This window comes from Carassius gibelio, chromosome B17 (assembly GCF_023724105.1).
Source record: "Carassius gibelio isolate Cgi1373 ecotype wild population from Czech Republic chromosome B17, carGib1.2-hapl.c, whole genome shotgun sequence".
Taxonomy (NCBI): Eukaryota; Metazoa; Chordata; class Actinopteri; order Cypriniformes; family Cyprinidae; genus Carassius; species Carassius gibelio.
Window position 1 is genome coordinate 18797216 of NC_068412.1, and position 13517 is coordinate 18810732.

General features: G+C 39.4%; 1 protein-coding gene across 5 annotated transcripts in view; it reads right to left on the bottom strand.

The window, feature by feature from the left end:
* Positions 1–13517, bottom strand: part of birc6 (baculoviral IAP repeat containing 6) — an 84875-nt gene that overhangs the window by 13095 nt on the left and 58263 nt on the right. For all 5 annotated transcript variants that reach the window (XM_052581364.1, XM_052581361.1, XM_052581360.1 and 2 more), the window contains exons 66-67: positions 3398–3614; positions 1850–1995 (exon numbers count right to left, since the gene is read on the bottom strand). In XM_052581364.1, the coding sequence (XP_052437324.1) occupies positions 1850–1995; positions 3398–3614 (363 nt within the window). The remainder of the gene's footprint in view (positions 1–1849; positions 1996–3397; positions 3615–13517) is intronic.

Below are 13517 nucleotides of genomic sequence, written 5' to 3' on the forward strand. Positions count from 1 at the left end.
ACTACAAATTTGTTACTTTGATAAATGAGACCAAGCGCAAATAGTCGTGTCGTTACACAAATGAGCCGCTGCGTTTCTGTTCTCTCAATTCAGATTTTTATCGAGACAGCGTCAGACTAATGACAACGACACCAGCAGACCGTCACCAGTGGATGGAGGCCGTTAGAGCTACAACACAATTAAACTCCCTATATTTAGGAGCTTTATGGCATTTCCGCCCATTTTGCACTGGTTGCAGACACATGTCCCTTCCTGCACACCCATGTTCCATGTCAGCCGATCAAATTAGCTTTGTGCTTAACAGGGTTGATAACGGCTATGCTTTGGATACGAGCCACATAAAACCCCACCGACATCGATAGCTCCATTTACCCTCACCTCGTCACACTAGCGCACGATATTGAACTACAGGAAACTGCTTTCGACCAATCAGACACCCTGACTGAGCGGTCTCTGGTACTTTTTAAGAATAGACGCCGGAGTACTAATTAAGCAGTTAAACGGGGTGGTAAGTGGAATGTCTCACTGCTCTAATCATATGGACTTTTTCTTATGGATGGTGACAGCTGCATCGATCAGCTTCACCACGTTTAACGCCCCTTTCTTTCACTCATCTTCCCGGAGAGAATGAGAGCATGAGATACCCAAGGGAGGGTGATGGTTATTATATCTGGATGTACTGATGCGGTTCTCCAACGTAACAGTGGAAATTCCTGCTATTTCCAACCCTAACCTCCTCATGACCACAAGGGTTTCTGCCTAGGAACAAACGCTCTCTTAGCTTTGGTCTAGAGGACCTCAGACGGAGGTCTCTGTAAATGTTAATAAATGGATGTGACTTATCTCAAGAGCTTTGAATCCCAGGATTAGGAATTGCCACGGTCACATCCATTTTTCTAAGGGACTGATCACACAACATCCCTGACTATGACTAAGGGCCGCTGGTTCAAATGGAAGATCTTAAAGAATTAGCACAACATAGATTAAGTGTAGTCTGACAAACGAAAGTGCCCAGTAAAGCTGACTCTCCGGTCAGGCTTTAGAGAGCGGCTCTGTGCTGAAGAGCCGTTTCTCTTTGGCTTATTTTGTCAAAGCAAACAGTCACTCCATGTCCCCCCCGAGGCCCTCGGATAAGTAGGGAGTGTCTTCAGCCTGTGAAATACACACCATCCCTCTCCTGACTGACCACTATAGATCCAGCACTGTCCTGCTTTGGCTTCTGTTGTGTGTCAAGTCTCAAGAAATACTGCCCTACAGACACACAGAGCATGGACAGCTTTGTACAAGGGCATTTAATGTGAAATGTGCTCCAAATGACGCAGAAACATCCATGGGTCAGATCATTTCAATATCTATAAAATGTTATGAAATGACTAGTTAAATGGAGAAAAGTCACAAGTTTGGACACACTTGACTTGATTCATGTAAAAAAAAAAAACTCACCCATTGAGGCTGCATTAATTTAATAAAAAATACAGCAGAAGTAATATTAAGGAATATTATCACAATTAAAAAAAACTTTTATTTTTTATATATTTAAAATTTAATTTATTCCTGTGGTGAAAAAGCTGAAATCATTTTAATATGCTGATTCGGTGAAAAAAAAAAAAAAAAAAAAAGCTCATTATAAATGTTAAAAAGGAAGCTTTTTATGAAGTTACTCTAAAACGTGGCACTGAAGAATTGAGAGTTAATGTGTCCAAATAAGAAATTCATTAAATAACAATTTGTTAAGCATTTTAATTAAAGTTAGTAAAAATGTAATTTCCCACGTATTATTTAATAAACAGTTCTTACAGAAAGCATGTTTTGTTTGGGAAAAGCAGACTGTTAAGGTGGATGTTCTCACCGTGGTTGGCCTGTCGTAGGTTGGTGGTGGCAGCATAAACAATCTCTGCAGTCTTCTGGATGTCAGGAACTAGCAGGGTGAGGCCTTCAGGCTCGGGATCAGACGTCTCACTCTTCATCACCCCTTTACCTTTGTCTTTCTTCGACCTAAGGTGGACACATAAACATAAAAAAAAAATCACATTTCTGTAAACACCAACAAATTAACTATGGATCTGGCATGTGTACACGTGAAATGTTTCATTTTTTAGTGACCACAACAATGGCAGAGAAACAAACAAGTGCATGTCCTCAAGAACTTGTCCAGACCCTGAAACAAACACACAGGCTCGCATCCTGAGAGGTGCTAGTATACACGATGCATCAAATGAGCAGCAGATTGTGACCTGTCCCAAAATAAACCATTAAAAACAACATCCATCTGTCTCGTGGCTAAGCACACATCCTCACAACATGCATCTTTCATTAAGCAGGAGGAGAGAAAATTAAAGAGACAGACAAATGAAAAAGGGTGCATGGCAAAAATGACCTTTACCTGTAGGTGACGCATAGGACAATAATTAAGATGGTTCCTTTATTCAAGGGTGCACGCATTCTCAGAGACACTCAGACAGAGCCAGCCTAGTGACTTACAGGCCAATGCCATAAACATCACGCTACCCATAAAGACTAAGCCATTATTAAAAACATGACAGCTGATAACAAATCACAGTCTCACTACTCTACATATCCAGCTGTGATATTACTTGAAGCAATCAGACTCACAAGCTTTACCTAGAATATGAAAAAAAAAAGAAAAAGGCGGAATAAATCCACAGGCTTATACTGAAGGGACATAAAACATGCTATATAATCTTAAAAAAAGGAAATTAATTCATCAATTAATCAAAAATTAAATAATAATTATGTATTTTTAATTAATATTTATAAAAACAAGTTAGTTTCATTTTTAATAATAATAATAATAATAAAAATAAACAAATTATAGAAATAAAGAATAAAAAAAACATTTGTAAATTAAACAATTTTTTTTTTTTTTTTTGGGGGGGGGGGGGGGGGGGAGACAACGAATGGAAAAACAAAAGAAAAGGAAAAGAAAATATTTCTGATACACAATACATTGCTAAAAATCAAGTTCATGATTTGTTTTTTGTGATGGGTTCAGCGAAAATCCTGGCAAAAACACAGACTAAAAAAGCCGAAGCTAAATTATGGTCTAGCGTGGGACGGTGAGAGCTCAGGACAGTCTGAAGGCCACTGGGGATTAGATGCTTTTCGGGGGCAGCTCAGGAGCACTGACTGATCTAGCAGTCATTTATCACTGTGTGTTACTCCTCTGGTGAAACACTGCTTTTGACTTGTGGCTATAGCATCAGGTTACAGCTTGTGGGTATAAACCAGGTTTTTTTCCGTGGAGGTCAGAGACAGTGCGTGTCACAGGGTGGGCATCCATCCACCCACCAGCAGTCACTCCGTCTGTCCTCTGTCCATTAGCGTGACAGACCGATGGACTGAATGTGTGCGTGTGTGTCTAAAAGGAAGAGCTCACCTGAGGCGGTTGGTGTAGGTATCCACACAGGTCTTCATTTTGGCCAGTAACATGCCGACGGAGGTCTGACACTCGGTGCGTTCTTCATCCTCCTCTTCCTCTGCAGCGTCTCCTGATAGTGGCAAGAGCAGAGGAACCAGGCTGGTGCAGGTGGAGATGGCCCTCAGCAGCTCTAACAGAGCACGATACAGGGGGACGTGACGCGCCATGTCCAAAACTGCAGGAGACAGAGAGAGAGGGAGACATTACGCACAGAGACAGGACGCTTATAAAAGACAAAGTCGATTACATCTCTTAAATGACAGAAGGACACAAGGGACGATCCACACATACAAACACACACTTTCAGTCGCTTAAGGTTAATAATGTTTTTAATGTAGATGTTTTTAGGAAACATCATTGATTTCAAAGATTTAAACCGTTTGAATTCCTGAACAAGAAATACAAGCCGTTTCATCATGTGGAAAAGTCACCTTATGATCATCTTATGGATGGACAAACAAGGAAACTTGTGTCATGCCTGTCTAAAGGGAACGTTATTTCAAAAAAAAAATTTTTTTATGTCATTTGAAACCTATATGACTTACTTTCTTTAGCAAACTAGAAAAGATGCTGCTTTGAAGAATGTTGGAAACCAAAAAGTTTTGGTTACCACTGACTTCCATTGTATGGATGAAAAGAAGACATTTTATAAAATATATTTTATGCTTCACAGAAGAAATAAGTCATACAGGTTTGTCAATAATGACAATTTTCATTTTTCTGTGAACTGTCCCTCTCAAACAACATAACAGCACAGAAAAGATGCATTGACTGTATAAAGAAAAGTTAGGGGGGCAGACAACAGATTCAACTTTTTTTGTAATTCAGACATGACCAAAAAAAAAAAAAAAAAAACCCCTTGATCAATCTTCTCCTGAGTACGTTGAGATGCCAGAGGTTTGAGGCATGAAGGCTCTTTGTATATGCATTTCCTGTTTGGAGAAGGCAAGATAATCCTTTAGTGGCTCAGCGGAGTCTTAAAGCAAGAACGAGGACAGTGAGAGAATAAAGGATGAGGGGGAACGAGACAGAGCGATTACTGAGGGTCTTCAAGCAAAACGCTTTAATCAGGCTCGTATTATCAGTGTGCAGTGAATGTAAGGAGCAGGAATACTGTGTGCATGTTTGTGTGACTTGTGTGTGTGGTTCGAAGAAGAAAGAGGAATATCAAAAGATAGAAGGAGCCTCATCAAAGGATTTCTTTTGAGTGTGCGCCCACTTTGAGGAAACATTAGATCAGAGAGCGTTTAAGTTAGTGTGTTGTATCATCTCAATGTCAGTCTATGTTCCAGATTCTCCTCATGCCCTTCTCAGTTCAGACCGTTTCTCCTTCACTCTCATCTCATTTACAGACTAACTGATTTACTGGCCCTCTCTCTCCCTCATCAGACATTCAGCTCCATGCTGGATTGGGTGGATGATAAACAATGTTAGTGAGAGCCGAGAGGACACATACGTCAGCTCCCCTGCCCTCCGTCACCGTACGCAGAGAACAGCGGAGATGGAGGAAGAGAGGAGGGTGTACATGGAAGGACAAGAGGATAGAGGAGGGGAAAACCGGAGAAACAACAGAAGGAGAGAAGAGACATGGAGAGGGGAGAGGAGACAAGAAAAGAGGAGGGACAAACAGAACGCAGGAGAAGAGACGGCAGACAAAACCAGAAAGGAGGAGAGGAAGGACAAAGCAGCGGAGAAGACGAGGAATGACAAGTGCAACGGTGACCAGTAAGGAGAAGAGAACGGAGAACAAGAGGAAAGAGGGAAGCAGAAGGAGAGGAGAAATAAGGAGAACAGAAAGTAGGAGACCTGAAATAAGGAGAAGGGAGGAGACAAGAAAGAAGAAAGCAGATAAGAAGGCCACTAAAGATGTCAAAATAATAATGGAGATAAGAGAAGTCAATAAAAAAGGGTGAGATGTGAAAGCTGGAGAGGAAAGGAGTAAAGAAGTAATCAGGAGAGGAGACCAGATGGATTGGTGAAGACAAGAAAGGAGAGAGCAGATGAGAAGATTAGACAAGAGGCAAAAGAGGAAAGGAGACCACAAGAAGAAGGAAAAAAGAGTAGGGGAAGAAAACAAAATAGGAGAAGAGAAAATGGGAGAAAGGAGAAGAGACTAGAAAGAAAAAAGAAGAAAAGGAAAGACAAAGGGGAGGAGAGTCATTTAGATAATAGGAGAAAACAATTTAAGCAGGCAAAACTCAGAAAAGAACCCCAGATAGTAGGAGAAGGAAAAAGAAGAAGATAAGAGATTACATTCTACAGTCTTATGTCAAAGTCCCTTACAGCAGCTCTAAAGACACTACAGTATCATCCATCCATTCCCTCTTCCCCAGGAAAAGACTCTGAGGGTCACAGGTCATATGGACTCAAACTGAGACTGATCCACAGCTCCACTGCTTTAAACGATTCTCCATTTGGACCAGAGGACCTTTATGACTGACCTCTCCTCCATCGGCTTACTGTCTAAAAGGAACAATATAGCCTCAAACACAAGCTCTGTGCTCTGTATGAGAGAGAGCCTCATGAACACTCAAGAGACATCTTAAAAACAGATATTTCTGTGCATCAAAAGATTGTTGAAGACAAATGGGCAGATCATAGAATACAGGATGTAGTTCTTGATCTTTTAAAGTACTACGTAGAGATTCTCAATGCTTGTTTTTCCTTCCCTCCATTTTTGTAACTTGATGGAGTTTGGGCTCCTTGTCCCAGTTCCCTTTGGCTTGCTTAGTTGGGGTCTAAAAGACACTTTCATTAATATTATTAATTTCATGGCACTGATGCTTTTGGATGAGAACAAAACTTGAACTGAATTGAGCTGAATACATGACACTATGGTCTTCTGTAGAGCTGCTTAACAGCCAAATCTAATTTATTCATATTTAAAGAATTTTGACACAGCGTTACTGAACTGATTCAAGCTGAATCTCACCAGTACTATTCAGTTGTGAGCAGTGTTTGGAATAACGGCGTTTAAAAGAACGGCGTTAGGTAACGACGTTATTTTTTCAGTAACGGGGTAATCTAACTAATTACTTTTCCCGTCGTTACAACGCCGTTAATGTTACTGAATGTTAAATGCGGTGCGATACTATGCATTGATTTAATAAACTATGCAATCTGAACGCACCCCTGGTTCACACAGCGAGTGTGGAGGTGGGTTAAAAACGAGATAAGCGATTATGAATGGTTAAGGCAGAGTCATGTGTTCATGGTAGCCAATCAGAGCCAGTGTTTTTACACACATGCCGGCACACGCGCCAGCGGCGCCAAACACACACACACACACACACACACACACACACCCAACAGCTACACAGAGATGCACAGCAGCAGCAGAAATGGCAAGTCAGGAGCAATCCGATGAAAAGTTGGCATTTTCAAAGTGGAGATATAAGCGCTACTTCAAATTCATTGTGGTCAAAGCCAAGAACGTGCATGTAATGTAAAGCTAGTGGCTCAAAACACTTTTCTTACAAAGATAATACTTGAAGTGCAGGATAAAACTCTGTCTGTCGCGGTCTTTTGACGTGCAATAAATATCGAAAGTTATGCACGAACACCTGTCTGTTCTACTTATTTCAACTGACTTGTGAAAACTGCTAAAAAATAAAAATAAAAAAATTCTTTGACGTATAGCAACTTTTTTTTTTTTACAGTAACGCAAATAGTTACTTTCCCTGGTAACGAGTTACTTTTATTATAGAGTAATTCAGTTACTAACTCAGTTACTTTTTGGAACAAGTAGTGAGTAACTATAACTAATTATTTTTTAAAGTAACGTTCCCAACAGTGGTTGTGAGTACTCCATTTAACTGTGAACTACCTTTCACAAATTTGGGTTAGGTAAGTATCATATGCTCACCAAAGCTGTATGTTTATTTTTAAAATAAAAAATACAGTAAAATTGTGAAATATTACTATTTAAAATACTTGTATATTTCAACATTTAATTATAAATGGTGATGGCAGATCTGAATTTTAAGAAGCCATTACTCAAGTCTTCAGTGTCACATGTTCCTTCAGAAAGCTGATTTGCTGCTCAAGAAACATTTCATATCAAAGTTGTGCTGCTTAATATTTAGTAGTTTACTACAACCCACTTCACAGGCCCCATTCACACATGAGAAACATGTAGAAATCAGAATAAACCTTAGGGATGCACTGTATGTGTGTGTGTGTGTGTGTGTGTGTCACCGTTCTCTGAGCATGTGGTAGAAACTCTTTGTCACCATGACAACAATGATCTCGAGGACAGGCGGGACAAGACACCAGCAGCAGCACAGAAATGCACACTTGCTTTTTGCCTCGTGGGTTGGTTAAAATTTTATCTGGTTATTTACAACATGCAGAAATGCATAACTGTTCATGACACGCAGACGAAGAGAGAGACAAAAATACCCTCTTCTAATATGACTCCACTGTGTGTGCGCACACACATTTATTTATTTTTACACTAGCACACTTTTGTTGAAGTAAATCAGGCTGACAGGAGTCTGATTTTAAATGCCGCTTTGCAGAGCAGAACAGGGCCTCGAGTCTAATGACTGACACAAAAATCATGCTTCCCAAATCATTCAGGGCACAAGAGTCCTCCGCCTGTCTGGAGTGTGTGAGTGAGCGAGCGAGCGAGAATCCTTCACACGAGGGAAAGCTGGAAAGGAAGACACAACATGCAGCAAAAGCTCAGAGAAGCGCTCCATCAATAATGCACGAGAACGAGGAATAAAACAAGATGAGCGCTGCTGCATCTCCCTTTCACACTTCTGCATCTCTCCAGCACAGACAACACTGAGACGCAGGACACGGACGGATGGCACAACCGGACCACTGACTCGACACACTGAACAGAACATCACCTGATCCATGTGCCAAATCCACGAGCAAAATAAAAGAGAGCAGTGAGTCAAAGGAGGAGGGTATATTCATATGCTTTTATGCAGGTCATATTCATATGCCCATCACTCCATTAGACAACACCACACCTTACTTTAAAATTTATTATTTTTAATCAGAAAGGGCAAATCAAATTGATCAAATTTGACAGAACACATTTATAAGGTGACAAAGGACTTCAATTTAAATATATATATTTTTTTAAACTTTGTATTCATCAAGAGTCCTGGGGGGGGGGGGGGGGGCACAAATAATTCTTCTTTTTTTTTTAATGGTGGTATACATAACTACTAAATGGATAGGCCTGCTATTTAAGGTCATTGTTCCAGTACAGCACCAAAACCAAAAGCATTGGAAGAATGAGCCGAGATTCAAAATGCCACTCTTTTTGGAATAAATCCAGCTGAGCCCAGAGTTTACAATGAACGGTGGTGGCTTCCAAAGTTATTTAAACAACTGGAGTCAGCCAGCAGACACTTCGGTGCCTGCACAATCTGATTGTGGCCATTAACATCCACACCCTCATGAGAAAGTGGCACCCTTCCAGACTTTTATGTACAAGTCGCTTAGAGGAGGTGTCGGCATGGCACAAAAGCTGTAATTTTCAGGAAAACGGTCTTGTATCTGAGGAAACCCTGTGCCAGCAGAGGCTGTTTATGCACAAGGATGTTTGATTGAGCTAATGGCGACGACCACAGGGCTGTAATTTTCCTCCTCTGCGAAGCTGCTATAAAACCTTCAGCTAACAGAAGGATAACAAAGCATATTCTTCCCTTTCTGCATCATTTAAAGCCACTAAATCATTCAGAGCGTTTCTCTCATCTGAAGAGGACTCAGTTTCTCAAAGACTCTAATGACATTGCATCGGTCTACTATTGAGGGTAGGATTGTGGACAGCAGGCTGACCAGCTGATAAATGATTTTAAGTTTCCCAAAAAAGTCGGGGGAAATATGACAAAAATACAGTATATAATCATTTTGTTCTGAAAACCCCAATACAGGATTCTGGAATGAATAGACAGCTTCCAAGGACAGCATTTATTTGAAATGAAAATATTTTTTAATTTAATAAATGTTTTAATTTCTGTCATTAATGTCTTTTTTCAACGCATTCTTGCTGAATAAAAATACTTTTTAAAGGGTACATACACAGTTTCACCTAATCTCATGTTAATCTTGATTACCTATTGAGTAGTACTGCATCCTTCATATATCCAAAGTGTCTTTCTTTTTATCATATTTATAAAAGAAAAATACAGCTTTCCGATTCTTTCCGGAAAAAGCTGAGCACCTGGAGGCGCGCCATGAGCGGAGCTATAATACTGATGTTTCGTGTTGTTTCCATTAACATATATTCACTTATGTGCTGATTTCCAACAAAAATACAGAAATCTGATTCAAATGTGTGCACGGGCGCGCTTTTCTGGGAGAAATGCTCATATAAGGACTTTCCGTTCTCGTCTATGTCATTAGATCCTAGATCGGAAAAAAAAAAACAGCCGAAACTTGTACCAACCCGGAAGGAAGATTTTCGGCACAGAAATTCTCAGTCATTCTTCTAAATTATTTTTTCAAACTTTGGCAATGTTTAGCATGAGAATTCATCTTTTTAACACTGTGAACAACTCTGGATACCCGAAACACCATTGTACCCCCCCATTTAATAAAAAAATTAAATCCTACTGAATTAAAACTTTTTAACTGTGTATTTCTAATGTAGAGCCAAGGTTAGAATTGTGCCCACATTACCAGCATAACTATAAAAAAAAAAACAGTTTTAAAAACAGCATCCTACAGTCCATAAACCAAAGTCAACTGAAGGCTAACGAAGCTAAAATAATCTCGTGGTCCAGTCACTTTCTCTGACTGGTTCATTTTAATGACCATACCATTCCTGTCCTCCCATCTTCCTTACACTCCTCCACTCTTATTCCTTTATCCAATTTAGCTCCCGTGCACCCATCCAGGTAAAAAAGGGGGGTATCTATCTCGCTCCACGCACGTAATTAATTTTGACAAGCCCTCTGACTGGCATTTGACATTTTGTGTGGGCACACACATACGGTCAAAAAGCTTTGGAGAGAGGAGAATATGACTTTACAAAGGGCACCTGTTCAAATGAGCAGAAAGAGATATATTAATACATCACAGCTGCGAAGAAACAGGCTGAATCTTATTATCTCACACCTTCACTACAAACATCTTAATGAGAAAAAGAAACCACACACTCAAACAAAACTCAGCGAGAGAACAATAATTAATGAGTCTCGCAGGTTTTGACTGTCAGATATGAATTGTGCGCGTTGTTCAGAGTTTGTCCTCTATAATGATCCTGGCGGAGATTAAGAGAGGGAAAAAAAATGGGAATGTGCGTCAGATGAGTGCACACACATCCATTAAAAGGTTTCCGAGCCATCACTCACTCTCTCCGTTTTTTGCCGTTTGATCGAGGGGAGTTTGAACGCATCCTGCAGGATGTTGCGGCGGGTTTGAAAAGCTTGTCAGCGCTGACCCAATTCACTGATGTCCATTTCTGAGAGTCTCAGCAGAACCTTGCTCAAGGTCTGTTTTACACCATCCACTGCTGTTTTAAAAGCTACATATAAACAACACTCTTCTTGAATCAAGAGCAGGGATCCATCTGAAAAATGGGCACTGAAAATTTGGAACCTAAGATGCAAAAATATATATATAAAAAAAAAAATATATATATATATATATATATATGCATGTATTAAACATTTTAAAAAGTATAATCGTAAATTGTTCATAAAACCATTTTGCGTAAATTGCCGCGGTGAATTGAATGAACAAATAATTATGTATGAATGATTTTACAAGTGATTCTGAATGATCAAACTCGAAATGCTCTTATTTCAAGAATAAGGTCTTTTATCACAGTAAACTTAATACAGAAACCATATTATTTTTGTAGATTTAAGGATGAGATTACCTCGCTTTCGTAGTGTATTAGAGGTTAAAGGAAGCGCTCTGTCTTAAGCGATTTGAATCCGATACTAACAGAAGATCAATATTAGAACATAAGCAGATCTTCGAGTCAGCAGAGCTTCGTAATATTATGGTCACACACATGTACAGTAATGAGATCGCTCCATAATCGCCCACCACCGGCTGTCAGCTTGATGATTATATGATTCACAGCTCCAGAGAGAGAAAATTACAAACAAATAAATGAATATAAACAACGGCTCATTGACAAGGAACTCCACTTAGAGCAGATGAAAAAAAAAATCCTCCCTCTTTCTTTATGGCTTCCAACCCGCCGGTTTCAGTCTGATCCGTTTTAAATGTTCTGGCACTGTGCTGGGAACCCGGGACCGAGGGAATTCACCCACATGATAATTTCATTTAATTGGCCTGTGCAATAATTTCTGCACATTATGGTGACTGAAATATGCCGATACTAATTATCAAAGAGAGAGAGCTATGGAGAGCGAACAAAAGATTTGTGGGGGGTGGTGTTTTTTCTGACATGAGATATGCTCTCTGATAATTACGATGAAGATTAATGAAGGAAATAGTTCATAATCATTCATTTTTGGTTATGGAATCTTGTATCCAAAAATGTGTCAATGACACACACAGCCCCTCTGGAAGCATCAGGATGAAACACTGACAATGAAGTTCTACAGCAGAGATGTATCATTTATGACCTGATTTATTAACACTTATGGCCTAAGAACATGCATTTTAAAAAATTCTAATAAATACAGTTGTTCTGCTGGCCACTTTATAGAAAAATGTGGGCATAGTCTATGCCCCAAAATATGAGAGTCTAATTCTCTAATTCAAGATCAACTGCTTTAAAAAACCTTAGGTTCCAAGAAATTGGTTTAAGAGTCAATACAAAGATTAAAAAATTATAGTGCAGCTCTTGCTCTTCAGCCACTTGGCTCCTGTTTGCTTTGAAGTGCCCACTTTTCAAGATTCAATCAATTCCCAATGACAAAAACAAAGTTTTAATCTTTCAAGTTTTTCCTCTTTGAATATCATCTTCCCTCACATAAATAACATTACAGAAGTAAACTGGTTTTCACATGATGTTTCAAGATTCTATAGTCAACCACATTTTCTCAGACAACTCAGTTTTGCTCCTAATGCCTAAAGGTAAAACCTTTAATTGACCTCCTGTAACTGTGTGCCTGACCAGGGGTCAGGATTCTTTCAGATTGAAAGAGTAAAGAATTGAACTGGCTTTGCTGAGGTCCGAGGGCTGCTAGAAGTAAACCAACTTATTTATGTAGCACATAACATTGATCGATTTTATTTTACTGGTTTTGGCAGGGAAGGAGTGTATACAGATCCTCTATTCTGCCTCCGTCCATTCAAATGTTAATGTGGACAATGAGGTTGATGGTTTATTAACACACACGTCAGAAGTACACAAGGAGGAGGAGGGGAGGTTGTGTTGTATTTCATTTCCAGTGATGGTGAGTAAGGAAACAAGAATCATACTCCTCAAGGGTCAGAGTGAGTCAGTGCACGGTGTTCACGGTAGCTTGCATTTGAGTTTCAAGTAGACGCTGTAGACGAGGATTACAAGAAAACAGATGGCATTTTTCACACTTCAGCTCCAAAGCTGTCAGCATTAAGGACCACTTAAAAAACATTTATTTACTGTGAGGGGCCCATGAAACAAAAGTTCATGGACAAACTTAATTTTACATGTCAATGTGATTTTTTTTCTAAACTGTCCTATGAAAGATGCTCTTTTATCTTCTTAACAATAATGACACTTTTTTTCTTTATTATGATAGGAGATATTAGAACTAACAGAAGGCAAAGTGGGAAAGAGAAGGGGGCAGGATCAGACATGGTCCTTGGGTCGGGATTTGAAGTCGGGACGTTCGTAGCGCAATGGCACTGTATGTCGTCAGCACGCTGATGTTTCACAGTAGAAGTATGTAGAAATCCTTAAATCTTACCAATAATGCATAAAATATTAAGACTTATTGTTAGATAACACCTTGAATTTACTTTTTTGTACTTTTACCAAACTGGTAGTTTTTTTTTCCAACTTGTTCTTAATTTGTTTATACTTTATGAAAAGGTAAAAATGGACAGTGCAATATGACAAAATAAGAAGTGTTACTTAAGTTAATTTATTTTGTTTCAAGGATTGTGTAAAATCAACATAGTTTGAGGAAACTGCTGTACTTCC